Here is a 26885-nt window from a genome sequence, read left to right on the forward strand (position 1 = left end):
TTTTAAAAGTCTATGTTTCCCATGGCAATTAGCATACTCAGTGAAATCCCAATAATATTTTTCATGCACATATGTGGATTTACAGAATCATACAAGACAGTGGAGTGTGCTTATAAGCTGAAATCTTTCTGAGATTTTATAGTAGGAGTCAGGCATTCATTTCTGACTTAGGTTGAAAAATCTAGATCTACTTCATGGGGGCAAAAGGTCATATTGTTTTAAAAGCCAGAGAGTCTTTTCCTTCCCACCAGAAAGCTGGTGCCAACATGTGTTATTTTGTTGACAGCCTGTCAGTTAATAAACTAAGGGATGAGCTACCTCTGTTGCACTTCTCTATCTATTGTGTTCCCTCCCTGCACTCCATCCTGCTTGGGGACTTTTTGGTATTTGAACTGTTAAATGCCTGCCTGCCCCCAATCTGACCTTTGTATGTAAGCTAGGTGTATTTTGCTTGTTCCTTTATCTTCAAATTATATGAACTAGCCTGATACCCCAATAAACAAGCTGCCCTAGATGCAGATTTCAAGTTGTTCCTTGCACTTATATATTCACAGCCCTCTGAACCCCTAGCCTCTGTTCTCCCCTGGGTTCCAAGATTTCCCAGTGTGCATGGAGACTTGGAGCAAGGGGATGGATCAAAGGGGGCATCTAAATGATGGAAGTACAATAGAATGAGTAAACAAATGGAACTTGAAGCAAAAATAATAAAGTCTGGAGACATCATAATACTGTATTTAACATACACCAGGAGCCCCACAGTAACCAGAACACCATGAAACTGGGATGAAGGGTCCAATGAATAAGAAAAGAGATTTGAAAATTGATATATGCATCTACAGTTAATTGATATTAATAGAGTTTCCAAAACATATAATAGAACTTATAGCATATTCAAGAAATGATACAAGGATAATTGATATCCATGTGGACATGATTAAAATTTGATTCCTGTCTCTCATTCTGGAAAAAAATTGACTTGAATTTGATCAAAGACAAATGTAAGAATGAAAACACTAAACTTACAAGGAAAAACAACAGAGTAACACTTTACTGGTTTTGGATACTGAATGGCTAGAATCCCAAAACATAAGACATAAAAGCAAATCTTGACCAAAGGAGAATATCACAATAAATACTTGTGGATAGCAGAGAACATAATCAATACAATTAAGGAATGACAGCCTGTAGACTTGGAGAAAATGATTGTCAGTTTTTCATTGTCAGGGGCTTCTATATGCCATGTAAGGAGTTTTCTATATCAAGAATAAATAAAGAATTCAAAATACTTTTAAAAAGCAAAATAAGCCACCCAAAACTGGGTAAAATTATCAGACACTTTTCAAAAGAATAAACATATATGCCAGTGAGGGGAAAAATACTTAATATTATTAGCTATCATTTCACTGCCAAGCATAGCTCCAATGAAATACCTTATCACCCAGTTAGAATGGCATTACAAAAAGGAACCCTTAAAAGTTACAAATGCTCCTGAGTGTGTAGTGGAAAAGAAAGCTGTTGATGGGAACATGAGTTTGTGCAGTTACTATGGAGAACAATATGGAGATTTCATAAAAATTTAAAAATAGATTTTCCATATACAATCTCTATATCCCTTTTTTGGTATGTACACAGAGGAAATGAAATCAACCTACTCAATCTGGATGTATACTTTTATTGCACATTGATATGTCACAGAAATCAAGATGAAAAAACTGTCTAGATGCCCACCAATAGATGAATGTATAAAAACAATGTGATATATTTTATGTCAAATATTTTTCAGACATTATAGGTGATTTTTATAATTTTAGTTAGAAAAAGTCATTCAAGAACATTAAGTGAAATGAGCCAAACACAGGAAAGAACACTGTGTTCTTATCACACAGTAGTAAGAAAAACTAAAATTCCTCTTGAAGGCCTGATGGTGATGGATACAAGCTAGATGATTTAATGTAAGTTAAGGGAAGCTTATATGAGGGACACTGGATTTAAAAACTGCAAGGTGTGTACACAGGTGTGGTGATTTGAATTTGGATGGCCTCTGTACTGGCTGATTTTTATGTCAGCTTGATACTTGACACAAGCTGGAGTCATCAGAGAGAGAGAGAGAGGACCCTCAGTTGAGGAAATACTTCCATGACATCCAACTGTAAGGTATTTTCTCAACTAGTGATCAATGGGAGAGGGACCATGGTGGGTGGTGCCATCCTGAGCTGAAAGTCCTGAGTTCTATAAGAAAGCAGGCTTAGCAAACCCTGAAAAACAAGCCAGTAAACAGTACCCCTTCATAGCCTTTGCATCAGCTCCTACCTCCAGGATCCTGTCCTGTTTGAGTTCCTGTGCTGACTTCCTTTAACAATGAGCAGCAATATTGAAGTATAAGCCAAATAAACCCTTTTCTCCCCAATTTATTTTTAGTCAAGGTGTTTAGTTGAAGCAATAGAAACCCTAACTAGGACAGCCTCCATAGGCTCATATATTACTTATTTATCAGGGAGTAGTTCTGCTTGAAAAGGATTGGGGCTGTGGCCTTGTTGGAGTAGGTGTAGCCTTCTTAGAAGTGTGACTCTGGGAACAGGCTTTAAGGTTTCAAAAGCCCAAGACAGTCCCAGTGTCTATAGCTTCCTACTGCCTTCGGGGCCAAATATAGACCTCTAGGTTATTTGCCCACCACCATGTCTGCTGTGTCCCACCATGCACCCTGTCTCCCCTGCTGATAATGGACTATACCTCTGGAACTGTAAGCAATCCCAAATTAAGTACTTCCTTTTATAAGAGTTGTCAGGGTCATAGTGTCTTTTCAAAGCAACAAAGCACTGACTAAGACAAGGGGTATGGAAATAACATGTTCACATCAAGGTTTATGGACATCTATACATGTTAGTAAAAATTCAATAATAAAGAGTAACATGCATAATTATACTTGTCAACTATTTTCATATAAAAAGAAAGTAAAAATCTTGCTTTACTCACATTCTAATATTTGGCAGTGAAGCAGTAAACAAAATAGCCCTTTAGTCTGTGAATGTCATTTTTTAATAGAAAAATATCCATAACATGAAACTGAATTTCCTGTAATCTATCAGAATGAGGTACTTACGTAAACATTTTGGTGGCTCTGACCACTCTCCATTTCTACATGTTATTTTCTTGTTGCCCTGCAGTTGGTACAAGTACTTGCACTGATATTCAACTGATGATGATGGTGCATATATTGGCAATGGGAAGGAGGTGATGTCTCCATTGTCAATAGGTGGAGGAGGCCCACATTTCCCTGTTGAACCTAAGAACACAACATTTGAATGTTTGAGAGATCAAATCAAAGTACATGCTTAAAGAGAACCAATGAAAGTACAGTGCTAATCAAGACTTTAGTGATTTCTGGCTACAGAAATGATTAGTAGAAGAAATTCCAATCATGTAAACTGAGAGTTACAAGTTCTTCCTTCCTTTTCACCTAAAGCACTTACTTAACTGGAATAAGCATGTCTGCTCTGAAGCCTCCCAGTGCTAGTAAATGACTTAACAGCTAAGCACACAGACTCCAGTGTAGACAGGCAAAGTTTCTTTGTTTTCTAGACACTGGAGTATTTATTGCTTTACATATTCCTGATCTTCAATATCATGTTTTAGATGTACATATTCATTGACAATAAACTAAAGCTTATAAAGTCACAGAAGGCAAATTAGGCTTTCTGTATTCCTGACAGGGGCAAAGTAAGTATAGATATCTATAGGTTGTACTTTTCCTAAGAACAACTGGAATTCTTGGACATAATATGTTGAGTAACCAATAGAGGAAGAAGGAAGACACTGAGAATTCTAGTTAAGAAATTCAGGAGTCAACAACTGCACAAGGCTGTGTGCCATTGTTTCTCTTTTGGACTGCTGATTGTCCTGCTGAGGCCACAGGAAAAGATGGAAATCAAACACTGATGGAATGCTCTGTTGAGTAAGATTTCAACAGGAACATCATGAAACTGAACTGAACTCCAACACTGTTGAGAGGAAAAATGAAATGGTCAATATCCAAAGAAAATGTTTTAGCATGAAGGAAAATGAAAAAAGTTGGGCATAAGGCATAGATGTGCATACTTAAAAGCTGAGTAAACTCAAACAGGGCAAGTCCCAGGAAGTTTATTCAGATACATGTATTGAAACTGCTTAAAGAAAACATCTTGAAAAAAATCAGTATAAAATCATTACTAGTCACACTGATCAAGATCCAAAGGAAAGTGACTTCCCATCTACAACCATGGAGGCCATAAGCAGTGAAAGGAATGGATGTCAGCCTTAAAGTTTAGGTCCTTTCCAGGAAAGACAGTAATGAAGACATCATCAGATAAAAGAAGATAAAGAGGATTTTCACTAATAGAGAGTCCATCTGGAAGAATAACTGCCTGTATTCATTACAGAAATAAAAAGAGAAATTAAGACTTTAGGAGAAAAATAACTAGTAAAGTGAAGGGTATGTATAGATAATCTTTCTGCTCATAAAATTATATTTATGCTTGAGGTGAAACCTAACATTTGAGAATGGTGCTCAATATATGTAACAGGGATTGCTAAAAGAATCTTCAATAAAACATGGAAAGTGGGAGCTATAAATTGACTTTAAAGTTAAGAACAGTGTCCAGATTCAATTGAAGTATAAAATGTCAGCATCAGTAGAGGATGACACACATGTACTTCAGTAACAGGTGGTTAGGAAGCTATTGGAGATAGCATATTCAAATTGTGTACTCAGAACCAATAAAAGATACATACCAAAATAAGAGTACTGAGAACTATTTCTCCAAAACAAAAGGATAAAAAATAAGACCGATAAACAGAGAACACAAACACAAATTAAAAAAAAAACCAAACAGATACATGGAACATACTAGTAATTGTTTCACTTGCAAATGATCTGTATACAGAGATTTGAGCAGTTTGATGTTTCATTATAGATATAATGTAAATATTTCATACATCAAAAATATATAGTTCACATTTAATAGTAAATGACCAATGGAAGTAATTTGGGAAATTTCTGTGCTTATAAACTAAGTCTCAGCAATGTACTCCTGAAAGTCCCATATATTTAATTCAACATATACGAAATAAGGAAACACCATAGCTACTCTCCCCTTGCTACCTGTGACAGGCAGGAGAGCTGGTCCTTGGGTCTTGAGAGTGGAAGATCTGTCCCTGCCCCTCATAGGCTGCTGCTCTTGGGAGAGTGGACCCTGCACCTGGCCTGGGCAACAAAGTAGACCTGGCCACGATGTGAGGAGTACAAGGCTTGCTCCAAGGGAGTGAGGGGAGAACTGGCCCCATCTTTTGCTGCATGCTGAATAGGGTGAGCGAGCTGAGGCAGTGCTGGAGAGCTCTCTGTGGTGGTAAGGATGAAGAGCAGGCTGTTTGACCAACCCAGCTACCACTCAGGCCCAGAACAAGGGCTTTGGGTTGGCCCACCAAAGCCTCTACCCCATCTATGAATTGCCGGAGCACATGAAAGGACTGGTCCTGCAGATCCAAAGCTGCAGTACCTCCATAACACAGGGCAATGACAGAATATCTAAGAGGAGTCCCAGTGAGGGCCCAGGATCAATAATGTAGCAGAAGCCGGAGGCCTCAAACCAGACCAATGACTCATTGCAATGAGCACTTGCAAGTGGAGATATACAGACTACAGACTAAAGGGTATACTATATGACTCACTGGGTCATGCTACAGCTTCCATAGTGAGGTTTTTTTTTCTTTATGGCTAAGTTCTTATTGCAGCCTCTCTGCAGCAAACTTCATAGTTTTTTGGGCTCCAAAAAGCCAAAGGAGTTAGCTACTTTCTCTGGTTTCCACTTGCAGATAGCTGGCTCTTTGGCTTCTCTCCTGGTGGGTTATGGGCTCTCCATGGATCCCCATCTTGGGTGCTACCATACTATGTAGCTGCCTTGAAACATGCTCAGGTTTCTACTGTTCTATGAAGAAGCAGTCAGCCTCAAATCTGAATCATCATTGTCTGCAGATTTGGTGAGACAATTGGGATTTCTTAGGAAGAAATTAGTTAAAAGAGAATTTTTCCCACATTAAAAAAATGGGAAGCAATTTTATAATAGAGGGAATTTTGTCTTTGTTTGATAATACAGTTGATGGTCTGAAAATTGAACAATTAAATGAGAGGATAATTAATGTAGATGTGATTTATATAATGTCAATTATAAATATTATTTATTTGACCATTTCTGTTTTATCATTAAAAAGATTGTTTAATGTGAGTGCCAAGATAAAAAATTTTGGAAAAACTTGTTAAAACAGATGGTAGAGAAATTCAGACCCAGAGAGAGGGATTTAAAGGTGGACCAATGTTAGCATTACATTACATGGTTACAGAGAAACAGCCTAAGGCTTTCAAACAGCCAACCTTAATCTATCCAGCAGTCTTAAAGGAACTGACAAATGCTCAAGGCTGTGTAAGAGCTGACTGGACTCCTATGCATGTGTTAGATTTTAGGAGATTCAAAGGAGCTATAGTGTCATATGGTATGCCTTCCCCATTTGTGAGGCAGATGTTAAACTTGTGATCAACTTGTAATAGAATTATCCCTCAAGACTGGAGAGATTTGGTTACAGCTGTCTTACAACCTGATCCCCAGTTACAATGGAGGGCCTGGTGGAAGAATGAGGCCAAGACCTTTGAACAATGAAGTAGGGCTAGAGGTATGGAAATCTCCCAAGTTCAACTTCATGGAGAGGGATATTATGCTAATGTAGAAAGACAATCTCTTTATGATGACTACACCCTAGCTTTATGCCAAATGGCAACCTTGAATGGTTGGGAAAGAATTGAAGAAGTAGGAAGGAAAACTGAGTCATTTACAAAAGTTATACAGGGCCCAAAAGAAACCTTCACTGATTTCTTACAAAGGCTATCTTCAGCAGTAAATAGAATGTTGCCAAATTCAGAAGCTAGACAGATAATAGCTGAATCTCTGGCTTTTGAAAATGCTAATGCACAATGCAAAAGGGTAATTAGGCCATTAAAGGCAAGATCCGTACCCTTGGAGGAATAGATCCTAGATATAATGAATGTTGAATCTTGTGACCATGATGATACGTGAATAAGAGAGGTGATTTCCAGAAGTTTGAAGAAAAATAGTAATGTCAGATGTTTTAATTGCAGTAAACAAGGTTACCTAAGAAGGGACTTTAAACAGGGCATTCCTAGAAACAGTGTTTTTTCAAGGAATAATCTCAACAGAATGCTCCTCCCTTCTACATTATACAAAAGATATGGCAAAGGCAGACATTGGACTATGGAATGTAGATCAACAAGCAACTAACAAGGTAATTTCTTACCTTTACCCTCAGGAAATGCCCTGAGAGGCCTCTCACAGGCCTCCATGTCAAATTCTGTTCAGCCCTTTCCTATAATTGCAGAGGAAACTCCTTCCCAGAGCAATTAAAGAAGTTATGATAAAGATTAGATTTGGAAACTCCCCAAAGTTAGGGTTGGGGAAGGGTTTTGTTTTTGTCATTCTAGGAAAACAAAAACAACCATCTTGAGGAATTTAAAGACCTTTGGACAAATAATCATCCAAAGAAGAAGAGAGAACTATCTGGAAAAAATTACCATGGAAAGGAATAATCTGACCCAATTCAAGCTCTGAAGTCTCCAAAAAGATTCTGGGGCCCCACAATGATGATACCATCAGGACAATGATAACACAACTAAGCTAACAAACACCACCCAAAGATGGGCTTTGAACTACAAACAGCTCAGGACAATTTCGAGACGGCTAGCTGAGATGATCCAGCCTTACAGACTACTAGAGGAAGGACTTGAGGGAAGCCCTTCACTTTCACATTATGCAGAGACTGGACAGCAAATGATACAAACTTGACAATTATCCCCAAAATTGTCAGGATCCCCTAAAGATGCCTTCACCCCCAGACAGCAGGAAGTAATTTTTAGACCATGATACCCACATTCCCAAGAGGTGAGATGGGAAGTTTTCGGTCTTTCAGTGGGTTATGGATAATTGTCACTGTTTAGGGTGCTTAATTACAAAGGAAATTGGATTCAGGTTCTTGTTTAAGAAAAAGAGACGCTATAGATAAGAGGCAAATTATTGAATCTACTCTGAAAAAATATAGACATGATGGACAAAGGGTAGATTATTGAATCTACTCTGAAAAGAAAAAAAAAACAGAGAGTGTGGATATGAAAGATAAAAGGTAGAAAGCAACTACTAATTTTAAATATTTTACATTGATTTGGATTTTTTATATTGTATACGAATTTTATATATTGATACAAAATTGAGATTAATTTTTTTAAGAAAATAGTGTACATATATTTCTAGTCTTATTCAAAATATTGTACCTATGTAGCTGATTTGACAATGTAATGCAAATTGCTTGTTCTTAAAAGTTATTACCAATTAATTAGGATATAAAGAAATGTAAGTTATTATTTAGTCACGTATTACAATCAAACTTATAGTCATATTAGGTATGTTTTAAAGGTCAGACAGAAATATATTTTAGATAAATAGGTCATCTTCAAACACTTCAGAGGTCTACAGATTATGGCATTGAAGATGTTTTAATAACATAGATTCTGCTGGGCAGCAGTGGTGCACACCTTTAATCTCAGCACTCAGGAGGCAGGGCTAGGTGGATCTCTGTGAGTTCAAGGCCAGCCTGGTCTACAGAGTGAGATCCAGGACAGGCACCAAAACCACACAGAGAAACCCTGTCTTGAAAAACCAAAAACAACAACAACAACAAAATCATAGATTTTTTTTTTCTTATTTTTTGACAATGAGACATGTTTGCTCCTGGCAGCACCAGTATACTTCAGAGTGTAGTTGACTATTTCTCTGGTCTTGCCTGGCCCCCACAGTCCTGCAGCCCACTTATGATCACTCAGAAGCTTATATTACTTTTAACTGCTTCACCATTAGGTCAGGTGTATTACTGACTAGCTCTTTTATTTAAATTAACCCATAATTCTTACCTATGTTTAGCCACATGGCTTGGTACCTTTTCTCAGTTCTGTCTTGACATCTTGCTTCCTCTGTGTCTGGCTGGTAACTCCTGACTCAGCCCTTCCCCTTCCCAGAATTCTCCTCATCTGCTTGCCCTGCCTATACTTTCTGTCTGGCTGCTGGCCAATCAGCATTTTATTTATCAACCAATCAGAACAACATATATTCACAGTGTATAGAAAGACATCCCACACTGGCTGTTTCTGTCATAACTCATTTTTTGAAGTCACTTGTTTGCACTTCCTGTTTTAATAGGTAATATTATTTCCTTCCTCAGTCTCTGAAGAACTTGAAGATTAGATAGTTATAGTTTTCCTTGTTAAGAAATTCAGAAAAGAAACTCACTAAGAGGTGTTAAGTTTGAAAGATATGAAAACATAGTTTTCTGTTGGTAATAAAAGATAGGATAGAAAGTGAATTAGGTACACTTTGGGCTCACCAAAATAGGATAGATAATGAAATATTTTCTCTGAATTTGTCAAATGCAAATGGCCTAGAAATTATTGACATATTTATTGCTTGTATATATTGTATATAGTTATTGTACTTATTGTATATGGTTTTTCTTATATTAGTTATAACTTTTTTAATTTTTTTCATTTTTATTAGACAAAAAAGGGGACACTTGGTGATGTATTGTGTCCCCCAGTGTACTGTGTCTACAAATAAAATTTACCTGAGGATCAGAGGAAAAAGCCAGCCACTATAGTAAACAAAAGTCATGCAGTGTTAGCACATGCATTTAATCCTATCACTTGGCAGGCAGGGATCTGTCAATCTATGTGAGTTCAAGGCCACACAGGGAACAGAGCCAGGCATGGTGGCATACACCTTAAATTCCAACACTAGTTAACCGTGGAGGTCTTGAGATCTGTACAGATAGACAGGGAGTGGCAGAGCTGGGCAGGAAGAGAAAGTGATGTAGCTGGACAGAGAGAGCTAATCAAATGGCAGAACAGCAAGGCATGTAGGTGTGGCTAGACAGGAAGTAGCTCGCTTTTGGAAGCTGTGGAGTTGGTGAGGTGAGATTAGTTGTGGCTTTCCCTATTTCCCTGATGTCTCAGGTTTTCATCCCTACATCTGGCACTGTGTTTTTTTTTCCTTTTTTTTTAAATTTTATTTTACAATACTATTCAGTTCTACATAATAGCCACAGATTCCCTTGTTCTCTCCCTTCCTGCCCCCCTCCCCTTCCCCCCAAGCCCACCCCCCATTCCCACCTCTTCCAGATCAAGGTCTCCCCCAGGACTGGGATCGACCTGATAGACTCAGTCCAGGCAGGTCCAGTCCTCTCCTCCCAGATTGAGCCAAGCGTCCCTGCATAAGTCCCAGGTTTCAAACAGCTAACTCATGCAACGAGCCCAGGACCTGGTACCACTGCCTAGATGCCTCCCAAACAGATCAAGCCAATCGACTATCTCACCTATTGAGAGGGCCTGATCCAGTTGGGGGCCCCTCAGCCTTTGGTTCATAGTTCATGTGTTTCCATTCATTTGGTTATTTGTCCCTGTGCTTTATCCAACGTTGGTTTCAACAATTCTCGCTCATATAAACCCTCCTCTTTCTCACTAATTAGACTCCCAGCGCTCCACCCGGGGCCTAGCCTTGGATATCTGCATCCAGATTCCTCAGTCCTTGTTTGGCCATTCCATCACCAGAGTAGGTCAGTCCTGGCTATCTCTCCACCATCTGGCACTGTGTTTTTTATTTAACAAGACCATTTGGAAATTCATCTACATCAGAGAAAATGATGGGCATCAAAGAAACTACATAAGGAGTTTACTTTCTTTGTGGCAAGTTAGCCACTGGGCAAGAAAGTGTCCTTGCCTCAACTGCTGACAGTATGCTGTCCAAAATGAATAAGAAAGGACTGCTGAACCTTGCCAAGACAAGATAGGACAACCCTTTAGAAAATTCTGCTCCACAGATGATTCTGTCAGATGTGCTAGGCCTGTAGGCCAAAGATGGATGTCTCAATATTGCAGAGAAATCTTAGGAGATCATCCCGGTAGTCAGCTGTTTCTGTCATTTCTCACTTTGTTAGAAGTCGCTTGTTTTCACTTCCTGATTACTTAGGTAATATTATTTCCTTCTCAGGTCCCTGAGGAAGTTGAAGATAGATACTTATAGTTACAGTTTTGCTTGTTAACAAATTCAGAAAAGAAACTCACTAAAGATGTATAAAGTGTATAAGTTTGAAAGACATGTAAAGATAGTTGGTAATACAAGTTAGGATAGAAAGTGAATTAGGTACAACATTTGCACTCACAAAAATAGGATAAATAATAGAATATTTTCTCTGAATCTGTCAAATGTTAACGGACTGGACATTTAATCCCAGTACTTGAGAGGCAGAAATTTGTCTGGATCTCTGTGGGTTCAAAGCCACACTGGATTATATGAGATTGACTAAGTCTAGAGGAGAAACAGAGCCAGACAGTGGTGGCACACACCTTTAATCCCAGCACTTGAGATCTCATGCCCTTGCTTGGAAATCAAACAAGCCGGTAATCCCAAGAAGTAATATGGCAGGACTGAGAAAGGTATGTAAGGCATGAGGAAAGAGAAACTAAATACTTTTTGGCAGGAGCGTCCCTTTCAGCTAGAGGCTTTGTAGGCTGGAGCCTTTTTGGCTGAGTAAACTGGTTTGGCTAGAGGCCTAGTGGGTAAGGCTTTTCAGGCTGAGAGTTAGTGAGGTAAGAGGTGGTGGCTGTGACTTACCCTGCTTCTTAGATCTTTCAGCTTTCACCCCAATATCTGGTTCAGGGTTTTTTTATTATAAGACCACTTAAGATTCTAACAATAAGGACTTGTTCTAAAACCGGAATTGAATTTTCATGCTGTTCTCACCGACACAACTCGGTGGAACACTCCACTTTCCCATGTCACATGTTACCCCGTGTTCCTCAATCATCCTAAATCCCTCCTCACAAACATAGCTGAGTGTAGCGCCGTGTTCATGAATTCTGGACTCCACTCTGTCTCTCCTTTCTTCTGACACTCCGGGTAATTTAATAGATTCATGGTCTATCTCAGGGGGCTGAGAACATGGAATTTTTACTATATGAAGAACACAAATGAAAGAGTGAAACCTAGATAAAAATTTTACATTGGAAAATAAAAACAAACTCTTTGGATTATGTCTCCACAAATTATGTCATCCCGTCCCCTACACCAGAATTCTCATTGTAAAATAAGTCAGAGATACTGACCAATGCATCGTGGTAATGACTGCCACCTCCCATCTCTGCACACCATTTCTTCTGTGTCCTGTGTTCGGTAATTGTCTTGACAAAGAATAGATACTTTCTCTCCATCCTGGTATTTCACTGTGGTTTGCATCACTTGGGCATTTGGAATCTGTGGTGGAGGAGGGCAGGATTCTTCCTCTGCTCCCAAAAAATATCAGAAACCAAAGTTCTTGACCAAAAATAGTATCTTAAATTGTTGAAGTAATAATTTTCTTTAAATATTAACTTAATTATGACAATGTAATAATTATGTATATTTCATACTTCCAAAAAACTTTGTCTAAGTTGCTAGAAAAACAAGACACCTCACATTCAGTTTTCAGATTAATGATGTAAAAGTGTGCTTATTGTTAATAATCAATTTGTTTTCTATTTCTAATTAGAGTGGAACTATTAGAAAATAATTAATATTTGTGTCATTAATACATTTCCCACACTCTTTCAACACCTAACTAACCATACAGGAAAGAAAAACAACTACCTTACTTCAGACAATAATCAAAATAATATCGGACATGATAAAACCAGAGGCAACCACAAAATAACACATGCAGCTCATGAAAAGGTGCATAATAGGTTGATTTTTGAATCACATGGAAATACTTTCTGTGGAAGTTTTTAAGAAATAGTTTAAAATATCAATTGAGGCATGGCATTCAAAGTGATAGTGACAAATACATATATGGAAGCAAATGTAGTTGAATGAACTTGTTGCTATTTACATGGAACTGGAAATGTCAAATGAGTCAGTTTTATACAATAACAGATTGATTACTACAAGAATGAATAGTTTATTAGATTAACACTATATACATTCATACATAAATGCATGATGATTCAGCATAGGCATAGGAATGGCATGGAGCATTTGTTGTAATAAAAGAAATAGAAGTAATGGGAATCTGAGAGTAATGGGGCCGTTAGGACACAAGGCAAATTCATTTTTATCAAGTTTACTTGAGTGTTTTATATTACAGATCAATCACAGATGTAATGTAAAAATTTCTATGACATATTCTCTATTAAAAAGTATTTTTCTGCCGGGCGGTGGTGGCGCACGCCTTTAATCCCAGCACTCGGGAGGCAGAGCCAGGCGGATCTTTGTGAGTTCGAGGCCAGCCTGGGCTACCAAGTGAGTTCCAGGAAAGGCGCAAAGCTACACAGAGAAACCCTGTCTCGAAAATCAAAAAAAAAAAAAAAAAAAAAAAAAAAGTATTTTTCCAGTATGTCTGCTATGATGCAGTGTCTTCATACATAACTGGGTATTTGAACCCATGAAATCTCAAAAGTATGGACACCTAAACAAGACAATACCAGTTGACATGTCAACATGGATGGAGAAAAATCTTACAAGGCCCCTTTCCTAGATGAAGAGCTACAGGTAATTAAAGAGCGTCTAGAGAGGAATAATCAGTCTTCTTCATGGATGGGTAAGCCAACAAACAGGTTATCAAATCCCAGGAATTTATTCATACACACACACACACACACACACACACACACACACACACACATACACACACTACACAAACACAGAAGAAACACAAAATGGATTCATCAGGTTCAATTGTATAAACACGTTTGAGTGGGAAGATGGAGAGGTGAAAGTGATAACAATTCAGGATTCACATATGAAACACTCAAAAACTTCCATTGTTTTAGTAACTCAAAGACACTGCTATCACAGGTGAGAAAGCTCTAGAATAACCACTAGAAGACAATGGAAACAAGAGCTTACCTCTACAGGTTGGCTCAGGATCCCACCTTCCATTGATGCAGGTTGAGTGTTTATACTCCTTCTTTCCTCTACATTTGTAATCCATGCTAACATTATGATGAAATTCTTTCTTATTGGGTTGAATTCCATTAACACCAGTTACCTTTGGTGCTTTACACTTCTCCAGTTGATCTGTTGCTATGTGAAAATAATTCCAGGAATAATAAAAACAATTATAAGAAGTGAGCTGGTTGCTACATTAAAAAATAGCTATGTAGTCAATGTACAATGAAACTACCATATATACCTATAAATTCTGCCAACCAAAATGCAGAGGGTCACCATGGAGAAGTGGTTTATGATGTGAGAACTAGATGTCAGGTCCAGTCTAGTACATCTTAGAGAGTTTAAATCATGAAAGGATTTGGGTACTTGGTAACTGCAAGTACATAGGAAATCAATGCCCAGATGATCTACATAGGAAATGATTACAACATGACGAGCTTTGTACCATTCTTGAAAGCTGTGAAAATGTTCACATTTGTTGCTCTCCCATTATATTTTCTTTAGTCTAATGTTTAAAAATATTAAAATAAAACATGTGTGGATAGGATATAAGATGTTTCTAGTTTAAACATCCTTTTTTGATAGATGTGATATAAGAAACAAACATTTAAGATACATTTGTAGAAAACAAATATCTCAAAATATTTTCTGAGCAAGAGAATTGGTATTTTAGAAGCTTATAGCCAACATCTATCTCCTTTATATTCCCTTCATAAGAATCTTTAAGAAGTTGTTATATGTGCTTGATCACCCTATAATATAACAATATTCTCTCTTAAAAATAACAGATTGGTTATGCTATGAGTAAAATAAGGACTATATTGAGACCTTTTAATTGCTATATATTTGAACTACTCAGCGAAGATGAGAGTTGTTTTTCAAACTGACAAAATTTCATGGATAATATTTGTTCATTGTATGAAGTGTAGAGTGAGATAAGTATGGAGAAAGCAAATAAAAGTAAGTAATATTTAATATGTTGACCAGAATAATTCAAGCACTCAAGACACTTGAGAATTAATCCCTTCCATAAGATTACCTTACAGGAAGATAAAACTAGATGTCCTATAGGGAAAGACCTATAGTCAAAATACTCAGTGACTGTGTGATTGATTTGTTTCTGAATCTCTTATTCATCAAGACAAAGCAAAGAACACTCCTCTACTGTTGGTGGGAATGCAAACTTGTCCAGCCAGTTTGGAAATCAATATGGCCCTTTCTTAGAAAATTGGGAATCACCCTCCCTCAAGACCTAGTTATACCACTCTTGGGCATATACCCATGGAATGCTCAATCATACCACAAGGACACATGCTCAACTATGTTCATAGCAGCATTATTTGTAATAGCCAGAACCTGGAAACAACCTAGATGCCCTTCAACTGAAGAATGGATAAATAAAATGTGGTACATATATACAATGGAGTACTACTCAGCAGAGAAAAACAGTGACATAATGAGGTTTGCAAGCAAATGGGTGGAACTAGAAAATATCATCCTGAGTGAGGTAACCCAGAATCAGAAAGACTAACATGATAAATACTCACTCATAAGTGGATACTAGTTGTAAAGCAAAGGATAACCAGACTGCAACTCATAATTCCAGGGAGCCTACCTAGTAAAGAGGACCCTAAGAAAGACACAGGGATCATCCAATGACAGAGAAATGGATGAGATCTACAGGAGCAAGCTGGAGGTGGAGGCAATGCTCAAGAGTGTGCCTGAGCTGACCTGCTCTGGTAATCATATAGCCACACACCCTGGCTGTCATGATAGAACTCCCATCCAGTGTCTGATGGAAGCAGACACAGAGATCCATGGCAGAGCCCCAGGTGGAGCTCCAGGAGTCCAATTGGCAAGAGATAGGAGGGATTATATGAGTAAGAGATACTGAGACCATGATTGGAAAAAGCACAGGGACAAATAGCCAAATGAGTGAAAACACGTGAACTGTGAACCAATGGCTGAGGAGCCCCCATGGATCTGGACCGGGCCCTCTGAATAAGTGAGACATTTGATTAGCTTGAACTGTTTGGAAGGCCCCCAGGCAGTGGAGCCAGGACCTGTCCTTGTTATATGGGCTGGCTCTATGAAGCCTGGGGCAAATGCTGGGACACTTTCCCTAGCTTAGTGAAGGGAGGAGGAGACTGTACCGGGAGTCTACCAGGCTGGACTGACTCCCCAGGGGAGACCTACCTAGGAGGAGGTAGGAATGGGGTATGAATTGGGGGGGGGGCAGGGAGGGAAGGAGGAGGGACAGGGGGAATCCATGGATGATGTGTGAAATTGAGTTCATTATGAAATAGAAGAAAGAAAGAAAGAAAGAAAGAAAGAAAGAAAGAAAGAAAGAAAGAAAGAAAGAAAGAAAGAAAGAAAGAAAGAAAGAAAGAAAGAAAGAAACTGCCAGTGGGGTTTCAAAAAAAAAAAAGAATCATAAGTATGTGGCAGGATAAACAAATGTTTGTCATGTAAGGTTAACATTGTTGCACAGCTTGTGGTAACTGGAAAGGTTCATGAAGATGGCTATAGATTGTCAGTCATCAGCATAAAACCTCTGAAGGAAGAACTGAAGTTTCCTGCAGAACATTACGTCTGATTTCTCTCTCTCTCTCTCTTTTTTTAAACATGCAGGATTTCTTTCTTTCTTTTTTTTTTTTTTTAAGATTTATTTATTTATTATGTATACAGTGTTCTGCCTGCATGTATGCCTACACACCAGAAGAGGGCACCAATTCTCATTATAGATGGTTGTGAGACACCATGTGGTTGCTAGGAATTGAACACAGCTGTTATACAAATAGTTTGGAAGAGTAGCCAGTGCTCTTAACCTCTGAGCCATCTCTCCAGCCCCTGATTTTTCTCTTATATGAAATTTTTGTTAAACATTTTTAAAACAGTGATGAGCACAGATATTAAGGCTTGAAGGCAGTGATTTTTACAAAATATATTTGTTTAGCAAAACGAGTAAGGATTAATAAGCATTAGAGGTAGTATTGATTTACATGAAAAACTGTTACGGAGTTGGTAGGTCTGTGTACAGAGAACATATAACTGAGCAACACAGGTATACATGCCCTTTCTAAGGGAGATCCACATCTCTCTGGCATTATCCAACACTTAAAACTCCAATGAATAGTTAGGATCAGACACCAGTGATCGTTCTGAAGTAATGACACAGGAACACTCTGAGAAATACCACAATTTTAGGGAAAAACAATGTAGCACCAAGATGCTTTCAGCTACCCATTAAAGACTCAATCACTAAAAGTACAGGGGGGAGTTATTGCAAAGTGAAGTCACCCATGGGATAATGTTGCCATTCAATCTCAGACTATTTGTATAGCTGTGTTCTATCACCATTGGGAAGTCCTAGGACCCTACCCCCAGCACATTGACTTCAGTTTGCAGCATGTAGAATAGACAGAAGCATCATAGAAGCTCTGAGAGAGGAAAGTTTATCATGGGGGAGTAGGAAATGGGTGATTTTCAGACTTTATTTCTTAGCTTTCTAAGACATGGAAGGAGAGTGTCATACAATAACATCAAAGTTGTTTTTGTATAACATAGTCATATCATCTTGGGTAGTAGTATCCACATTTTAGTTTGTGGTGATATTTTATTTGTACTGAAATGTTATTTTAATTTTATGTTAATAAATAAAGTTGCCCTGGGGTCAGAGCTATTAGAGCCATAGTAAGAGCGTGGTGGTTAGAAGAGCTAGGTAGATTTCTGTGTGTTCAGGGATACAGCCAGTATTGGAGACATATGCCTTTAAGACCTGGAGGGCGGTACTTACAGGCAGTGATGAGGCAGTCATGTGGTTGGGTTTACAACCAATGAGAAGGCAGAACAGAAAGATTATTTAAACAGGGACACAGGAAGTACCTCCCTCTCTCGGGGAAGCTAGGAGCACTGCAGGAGGTAAGATTTTATCTCTGAGCTCTGACCTCTCGGCTTTTCTCTTTTACCTTGGCTCTGTGTTTCTTATTTTAATAATACGATTGGTTACATCTACATTAGTTACATGAAAATTTATAAGAAAAACTAGATTTTATTGAAGACAACAGATTATATTATTAATTTGTGCTCATCTGTAGACATGCACCATAATAATAATATTTTCATAATAAATAATGTAAGTTTGGATTCATATTGTTTAAGACTAGATTTTTTGAGTCAAGGTCTCCCATGGGGAGTAAAACAGTACTAAATTCAGAAATATATCATAGCGAATATCTCTGCAAATAAAACATTAAAATTTATAAAGTATCAATTTGAGGCACATAGACTTACCAACACATTTAGGAAGCTGGGTCCACCTTCCATTAATACATGAAACTGACCCGCTTCCAATCATTGTGAATGTTTCCAAGCAGGTGAACTCCACTGAATCTCCATGATTGTAGGGAGGAATAGAAAAGTGTACAGAGCCATGCTCAAGTTCAGGTATGTCTCCACATGTTCTCTTCTCCTCTGTAGTTGTTTCACAAATGAGTATTTATGATTAAGACATCACATACAAAGATACAAAACAATATTTATGTATTAATGCTTTAATTACCAACACATATCGGCAAGGTTGTCCACTTCCCATCAACGCACTGGATTTTATTGGGTCCCTTCAGTAGATATCTAGGATTGCAAACATATTCCACCACGTCATCATGGCTGTATTCTTCTTTCTTTGTTCCCTTAACTTCCCCATTGAGGAGTTCAGGAGGTTGGTCACATGGTCCTACTTTATCTACTGTGGAAATATTGTATAAGTATAAATGAAAATGTCCACATTGCAGTCTAAAATCTAGGTAATGAAAAATCTTTTAATAATTTATTCACCATATCACATTTCATGAAACTTTATTAAAGAAATAATATTTACATTAGACTGACATTTCACAGTTTGTAACATGTCTATTGAACTAGCATTGAAAGCATATTGAAGGGCTGGAGAGATGGCTCAGAGGTTAAGAGCACTGGCTGTTCTTCCAGAGGTCATGAGTTTAATTCCCAGCAACCACATGGTGGCTCACAACCATCTGTAATGAGATCTGGTGCCCTCTTCTGACCTGCAAGTGTATATGCAGACAGAACACTGTATACATAATAAATAAATAAATCTTTAAAAAAAAAAAAAAAGAAAGCATATTGAAGGTGGTACAGTGTGTGATAAACCTGAAACCTTGAAAATGCAGGAACCCAGTCAGCAATTGTAGTTGTGTCAATTATAGTGATTTTCACACTCTCTGAATATATTTAACTTACAGCTACAATTTGTAAAAATTGTTGGCACTGTAGAAAACATCTCTGATTAATGTATTTTAATTCCCCCCATATTTTTTTTTGGTTTTTTGAGACAGGGTTTCTCTGTGTAGCTTTGCACCCTTTCTGGATCTCACTCTGTAGACCAGGCTGGCCTCGAACTCACAAAGATCCGCCTGCCTCTGCCTCCCAAGTACTGGGATTAAAGGCGTGCGCCACCACCGCCCGGAAAACATACACTTCTGGCCCGTACCGGGATCTGATTTTTTAATAAATGCTAATGAATTCATCAAAATCTGCCTTCATACAGTTTAGACATTCTCTGTGCAATATAAGGAAATGCTTATGCTGTAAAAATGCCAGTATAAATGGTAATACAGACGAAATGAGAGACGTCTTTGTACTCTCAGCCATCATGTCTGCATGCTTAAACACACTGATAACATATTTTAAGCTAGCCTGGGATTAACCTTGTAAATCAGTGACTGTGTATTAGCCACACAACCTGCAACTTCATCATGGCTGTCTATATATCTGGATATGTTTAAGATTATGAACACAATGTAAGACTAGGGAATATTAGGAGAAGGAAAATAAACTTCTGATTTTCATTCACCAAATGTAAAACAGATACTGACCTTTACATGTTGGGAAACTAGGAGACCATCCAAAGTGGTAGCATTGCACTGAATCTGGTCCAACTCTGTGTCCTTGTTGGCAAGAAAATTTTAACAAATCTCCAACTTTATATTTGTCATTCCTGGGATTGACGAATAAGTGTGGTGATAGTAAGGGGATGCTGCATTCTCTTTCTTGAAAAATAAAATAATTAGAGAATACATTTAATCATTCAGAAGTAGTTTTATCTCTCTCATGTGCATTCACAGAGAAGCATCAGTAACCATCTTCCTTATGAAAAGTGTTGAATATTACATTTGCTATAGCCCCTACATTCATATGGAAGTCTGAGGAATGTATATTGATGGAATACATAAGTCATAGACTTGAAAAATGAAATTAACTTTTTTTTACTGAGTCTGAATTGCGCAGAGGATTACTAATGTTAAATTTACAATGACCCTTTTCTTACAATACACAATTGTTCTTTCATATTTGAAATTAATACTATACAGTATGTGTATGACATTTTCAAAAAAATTATTTCAGTTTAGTATACTGCAGAAGTTAGAACAGGTAAAATAATTTCTAATGTATTTGAAGTTAGGAAAATAAAATTACTTTATTTTAAATTAAAAAAGAGCATAAGAAATATAGACAAAACAATAACAGTAGTTGAGTGTTTGAATATTTACAATATACTAAGATATTCTGTTGTTTTTCCAATTCGTATTATTAACTATTAATCAATCTGACTCAAATTAAGAATTTGTAGCATTTTCCATTACAATTAATTTTAAAAAAATTGTTGGCATTAGCTGGGCAGTGGTGGCGCATGCCTTTAATCCCAGCACTCTGGGGGCAGAGGCAGGCAGATCTCTGTGAGTTTAAGGCCACCCTGGTTTACAGAGCGAGATCCAAGACAGGCTCCAAAGGTACACAAACAAACCCTGCCTCCAAAAAACAAAACAAATAAAATTGTTGGCATTGTTAAGTTACAAAAAAAACAAAACAAAAACATTTTTTCTTGTTTGAAATCTTCCTTTTTTTTTTTTACTAATTTATAAAATTAAAGAATGCAATTTAAAAAGTAGGGTTACGCATAAAAGAAAATTCCAACTTTCAAGAGTCATGTGTTAGTATAGAATTAATAACAAAAATGAAAGATATACTTTAAAAGCAATATCTAAAGCAAAAACACCCCCTCATGTTAGGGGTGGTAATAGGACACACAAGCATGGCACACATTAGAGTTTCTGGAAACAGTCCCCAACAATTCCTTTGTTTTAATATTAAGTTTTTTAGACTGACTGGGAAAATTCAGCCTTACAAGACTCAGCTATTAAAAGTTTGGGGTCCTTCATATTCACCATAACTATGAATAAATTTTAATAAGAAGAGGGTTTTTATTTAGTTGTTGGTATCGGGTGTGGCACCAGGTCTGCAAAAGTCTACTGGAATTTATTGTGTAACAGTTTATCCAAAATTAAAATATTCCATCCTGCAGGAAAGCTCCTTTAGCAGGAAGGTAAAGAACTCTAAATAGCTTTGGGAAGTCCCTGAAACTGATCAGATTCAGTAGGCACCTCACTCCCAAGTAAACAAGCCAAGCTGATGAATCATTCTCAGACAAGGCAAGTTACAAAGGAGATTTTCAGACAAGACTAGATGCAAAATAGAAGATTTTGAGATGGCACCAGCTTCCTGGAAGAACCTAAAACCAACCCAGCTCCCTGGAAGAGGTTTAGATCAATGGAGTCACTTGGAGAAAACACTCTCCAACCTGTTGAGGTGCCTGAATAAACATAGGTAATACAAAGGAATAATTAATTTTATGTATTCTGTTTGTTTGTTTATGGAAACAGGGATTCATTATGTAGCCCAACATGTCCTCAAACTTAAAACCTCTTGTTCCAGGCTCATAGTGCTAGAGTCACACGAATGTGCTGTCAACACCTCATAAAGACATAATTTTAAAAACAGACTATCAGGTCAATGAGATGGTTCAGTCAGTGAGGGGGCTTCCCTCCAAGCTTGGTGACAGGAGTTCAATCCTGGGACTCACATGATGAAAAAAGAGAGCTGACTCACAAGTTCTCTGACATCTTCAAGAGTCATGTGGTGTGCACACTTCCATAGATGCACACGTATAACCGTTGTACCCACATAGGATAAATAAATGCTCGCAATGCAATAATAAAAACAAACATGATCAGCTTTAGCCTTCAAAACAGCCCTTTCTCCAAGTTTACATTGAATCAGAAGGAAGATCCTAGGAAGTTCATATTTTCAAGTAACACATAAATATTTATTTTTGCCTTGTGAAAAGAAAAATCCCAGAGAAAATCGTACTCACCATAGCATGAAGGTATGTCAGACCATCCATCATATGTACATGTTATGTAGCCCTTGGTATGTTTATATTTGTTTTCATATCCAATATGGCATTCGTAGTCTATTTCATCATTGAGTTTAAACCACGTGCTATTATTTTTAGTTCCAGCATTCTCAAATATAGGCCTATCACAAGACTCTAAAGCAAAATGAAATGGAAGATATCATTTAATGTGTCAATGGACAATCTGAGCAATTCCTGTGAGAATAAAAGTATATAATAACAATGAAATACTATATAAAAAGACCCTTAGAAGACCAACAATAAATCATTTTCCTGAAACAGTTATTAAATAAAAACTACACTCCGATTAGCATTTACTGCCTCAGTTAAGTTTTATAAAACTTTATATTAAAAATAATTTTTCGGCTCATTTTTTCTTGTATTTATCACATACTGCAAATAAACAGACAATTTCAGATATATTTTGTTTTAGAGAAGGGTAATAACCTTTGTGAACTAATGTCCCTTATTTAGTAGTTCATATGCAATATAGAATATTGCATATCCAAAAAGGCTTGTAAATTATAATTTAATATACATGAATATTACATGGGAATACTTTTAATTGCTTTTTCTTTAAATAGATCCTGTAAAAGTACAATAAATGAAAAATAGAAACTAAGAAAGCAGTTAATTAAATTAAATCACCTTATCATTTAAGTTATGTTGCATAGTTCTTGAAAAATAGCACTGGCTAGCTTTCTGATAAGTAAGACAAGCTGAACTCACTATTCTCAAAAAACTTTCAATGACTGTAGGTACTAAAACATGAAAATTTGATGTTACCTGGGAACATTTCTTTCTTTCCAATATCAGAATATTTGGGAAGAATTTCTAAGAGGGATACCTTCTGAGACAGACATTAACTGATAGTGTCAAATACATATTATAAGGTTATCACATATTCTGGGATTTAAAACATAGACATGTATCTTCACTTAAAACTTTGCCTTTATATCTAGGAGCAAAGGCTTTCATATGCAAGGCACAGTATCTTTTAAAAGACAGCTAGTTGAAGAATTCTTCACTAAATTTAAAACTATAGGGTATTTGGGGAAAAAAAGCATTGGAAAAGGAAATGAACTGATATTCTACAAAGCAGGAATGAGTCCAAAAGGAAAAACAAATAGTGAAATATTTTTTCTTGAAGTTTAAAACTCACCTTTCAAGTGAAACAACACCAGCCACCTCAAAGGAGAATAAAGCTAAACCCTTGCACATCACCAGTACAATGGCAGGAATATAATGAAGTACTCACTGATACATGAGGGTTGAGCTGACCATCCATTTTGGAGGCAGGTAATTGTTCCTGATGTTTCTCCATTTGCTGTTACATATCCCTGTTTGCACCTATAGTGTGTTTTTCTATTTAGAGCATATGTATGATCAGATTCAGAAAGAAACCCATTCTCAATCTCTATATCGTTCTTTGAACATGTCTCTAAAAGAGAAAGGAATAAAAAAAGATGAGTGCATGCTCAGTGGCTTAAGGATTTACAATACAAAAGGTTTTAAAAATAGCTGTTAGTCACTTATATATGAAGACTTAAAATAATCAAAATCATTCACATTCCTGAACCAAGAAAATCAAATCATAAGTTTAAAGATACACAATATCTTGTTTGAATTTTTTAACATAGCAAGATTTAAATCACTCATAATTACTTCTAAAATTGTGTTAAAATTTTTGTCCAAGTGAATGCACAATCCTACAGAAAGTCAGCATCCTGAACGATATTTTTTCTTATACTTTCCTTAAACCTCAGAATAATTGGCTCTCTAAGGCATCTAGACTTATTTGCTCAATTAAAGATCCTGTGGTTGGGTGATAATCTTGGAAAATCTATCTGCACAGTTGCTACAGACTCCAGTTTCAAAAATTTGAAATACCGTTGTAACCTCATTGCTGGGGGATGTCTTTATGTATGCTGTGAATATATGTTATTCCCATTGGTTAATAAATAATCTGCTTTGGCCTATGGCAAGGCAGCTTAGAGTCAGGCAGGATAGGAGAGAGACAAGAAAGAGAAAAGGTGGGGTTTGGAGAGAGACGCCATCCCACCATCCAGAAAACATCATGTAATGGCACACAGGTAAAGCCATGAAACATGTGGTGATAAATAAATTAATAGTTATGGATTAATTTAAGATATAAGAGCTAGCTAGCAAGAGACCTGCCATAGACTAAACAGTTTGTAAATAATATAAGCCTCTGTGTTTTACTTGGGTCTGAGCTGCTGCAGGACTGGGCGGGACACAGGAAAACTTCCAGTTACACCTCATGCCTAAAATACAATGGATGTTCAATGTTCAAAGAGGATCATGAGAAACAAAAAAAAAATTATTTACTCTTCTCATGGCAAAATGATGCCTCCTCATATCTTGAATAACTGAACTTGAAAGTGTAAAAGTAAATTTTTTAATTTCACTTTTCTTATCAGCTGAATAAGATTCCATTGTGCAATGTACCAGATGAAAATATATTCCATAAAAAATTAATTTAAACGAAAGTATAAAAGTATACTTCCAGTTACTAGATTTCTTCTCAAAACATACATTTACTTGTTTATGGATAAGTAGGAAATCAAAGAATAAAACATTAAATATTTTATATAAATGCTGATTAAAGGATTAGATAAAATATTGAACGGAAACACAAAGTAGTGAAGACACAGGAACACCATCAAACAACTAGAAAAGCATAAAGAATAAAAATAAATAAGCATTTTCACTTCATTAACTTGGATGAGGAAACAAATACTAACACAAGCTGTGAAAACCTCAAGTGATGAACAGAGATCAAGCAAAAGCCAAATGTGGGAAAGGTAATGAATTGTGTTTTTTGTAAAGGAATGTAACAAATTGTAAAGAAAATAAAAGAAAAACAGAGTGCCATCCATAAACAAGGAGGGGAATGAGAAGTTTTGTGAAAATTAACAATGCCTGTTATTGGAAGACAAAGAACCCCAGACTAGAATTCCAGAGTAGCAAGAGACTAATGAGGTCTGTTATCAAGGAGGCTTCATTATGGAGGATTTTTCCAGAAAATAGTACAGTGAAAGGAACCTGACCAGAAAATAAATAATAGGCATTTTACTAAATTGAAGAAACAAAACCATTTTTCTAAAAGCAATCAGAGTCACTGGATCTGTGATATAGAAAAGCAGAGCAGAAAGAAAACCCAAAGTAGAATTCTGCAGATCTCCACCACCATCCTCTAGTTCTCTGGACAGATGTCAGGAAACTACAGCACCTTACAAGACTCTGTGATGCAATAGAACAGAAGAAGAAAATTGGCTGCAAATTGTAAGGTCAAAGGCTCCCAGAACACCAGCAATATGAGATACTCAAATTGAAAAGGTGGGACAGTTCCTTTTGATTAGGCAAATCCTTTAGTAAGATCCCAGAAGAGGTTTATTGATGTTCTGAACACACTAGTTGGAAAGAAAAAGCTCTGAAACTAGTCTAAATAAATTTCATGGGAACAAAATTATCAAACGCAGCTTCCATTCATGCAGATATCCAATCCCTAGCACTAACAGCAAATGTTCTAACAAGGTACTGCTTCTTTACTCAAAAGATGTGGTGGATGTGGAAGAAAATGCATTGTGGCAACATCTTATTCCCCTAACAAAAATTCCCAGAAAAGCAACTGATAATGCTCACCCATTTCATCCAAGTATCAATGATAAACCACATAAACATATTCATGGTAAGACACAGTAGCATGAAAGCTGGCTGCACTCAACGTATACATTGAAAAGGACAGTAGCCCCATATCAGTTACCTGAGACTCTCTTAAAGGCATTAGGAAAGAAAAAAGAAAAAGAAAACACTATCCATAAAAAGACCATGGACAAAATTTCATTGAATGTAATAATAAACAAATCTCAAGGCATAATCACAGAAATTCTACAGAATCTTAGTGTTTTAAGTAGAAATTATTTCTTTTATCTATACATCAAATGCAGTATCAATAATGATATTAACAACAATGTCAGTAAAAGTCACTAAATCATTACTCTGCAACTCACTATATTAGAGATGTCTGATGTATAGACCAAAAGACTACAAGTTATGATCTACATGGCTAGCCACTCCATTTTGTGAATAAAACTCCATTTGAAATTTGAAAAGAAAAAGACATTAGAAGAAGAAGAAGAAGAAATTAAAGTTAAAGTTGGTAGATGTGCATGTGGTGGGGGTATGTGTCACATCCTGAACTAAAATAATGAAACAAAAATACAAGGAATAATGTTTGTAATACACAAATGTTTTCCTACAAAAAATAACCTTTACACCTTCATACTATAAAAGATTTTAAGTTAATAACATTTAAACAGATTTAGCACAGAAAAGTAGAGACAGCACAGGTTATCAATATCAGCAATTATGGGAAATATGTATTATATATATAATATATTATATATTATATAATTACATATATTTATTATATATAAATATATATAAGTTATATATATACATACATATATATATATATATAATATGACTTATTTTAAAAGAACCATCAGGGAATATTATGG

The 26885-nt window shown here is 36.7% G+C and overlaps 1 protein-coding gene across 9 annotated transcripts in view; it reads right to left on the reverse strand.

The window, feature by feature from the left end:
- Window positions 1-26885, reverse strand: part of LOC121821279 (complement factor H-like) — a 64460-nt gene that overhangs the window by 5078 nt on the left and 32497 nt on the right. For 5 of the 9 annotated variants that reach the window (XM_076547563.1, XM_076547564.1, XM_076547560.1 and 2 more), the window contains 8 exons: window positions 23600-23782; window positions 22300-22476; window positions 19964-20137; window positions 18628-18813; window positions 18360-18539; window positions 14022-14198; window positions 12245-12421; window positions 3101-3283 (listed from right to left, as the gene is read on the reverse strand). In XM_076547563.1, the coding sequence (XP_076403678.1) occupies window positions 3101-3283; window positions 12245-12421; window positions 14022-14198; window positions 18360-18539; window positions 18628-18813; window positions 19964-20137; window positions 22300-22476; window positions 23600-23782 (1437 nt within the window). The remainder of the gene's footprint in view (window positions 1-3100; window positions 3284-12244; window positions 12422-14021; window positions 14199-18359; window positions 18540-18627; window positions 18814-19963; window positions 20138-22299; window positions 22477-23599; window positions 23783-26885) is intronic. The other 4 variants (XM_076547565.1, XM_076547561.1, XM_076547567.1 and 1 more) reach the window with 2 other exon arrangements.

This window comes from Peromyscus maniculatus, chromosome 11 (genome assembly GCF_049852395.1).
Source record: "Peromyscus maniculatus bairdii isolate BWxNUB_F1_BW_parent chromosome 11, HU_Pman_BW_mat_3.1, whole genome shotgun sequence".
Classification (NCBI taxonomy): Eukaryota; Metazoa; Chordata; class Mammalia; order Rodentia; family Cricetidae; genus Peromyscus; species Peromyscus maniculatus.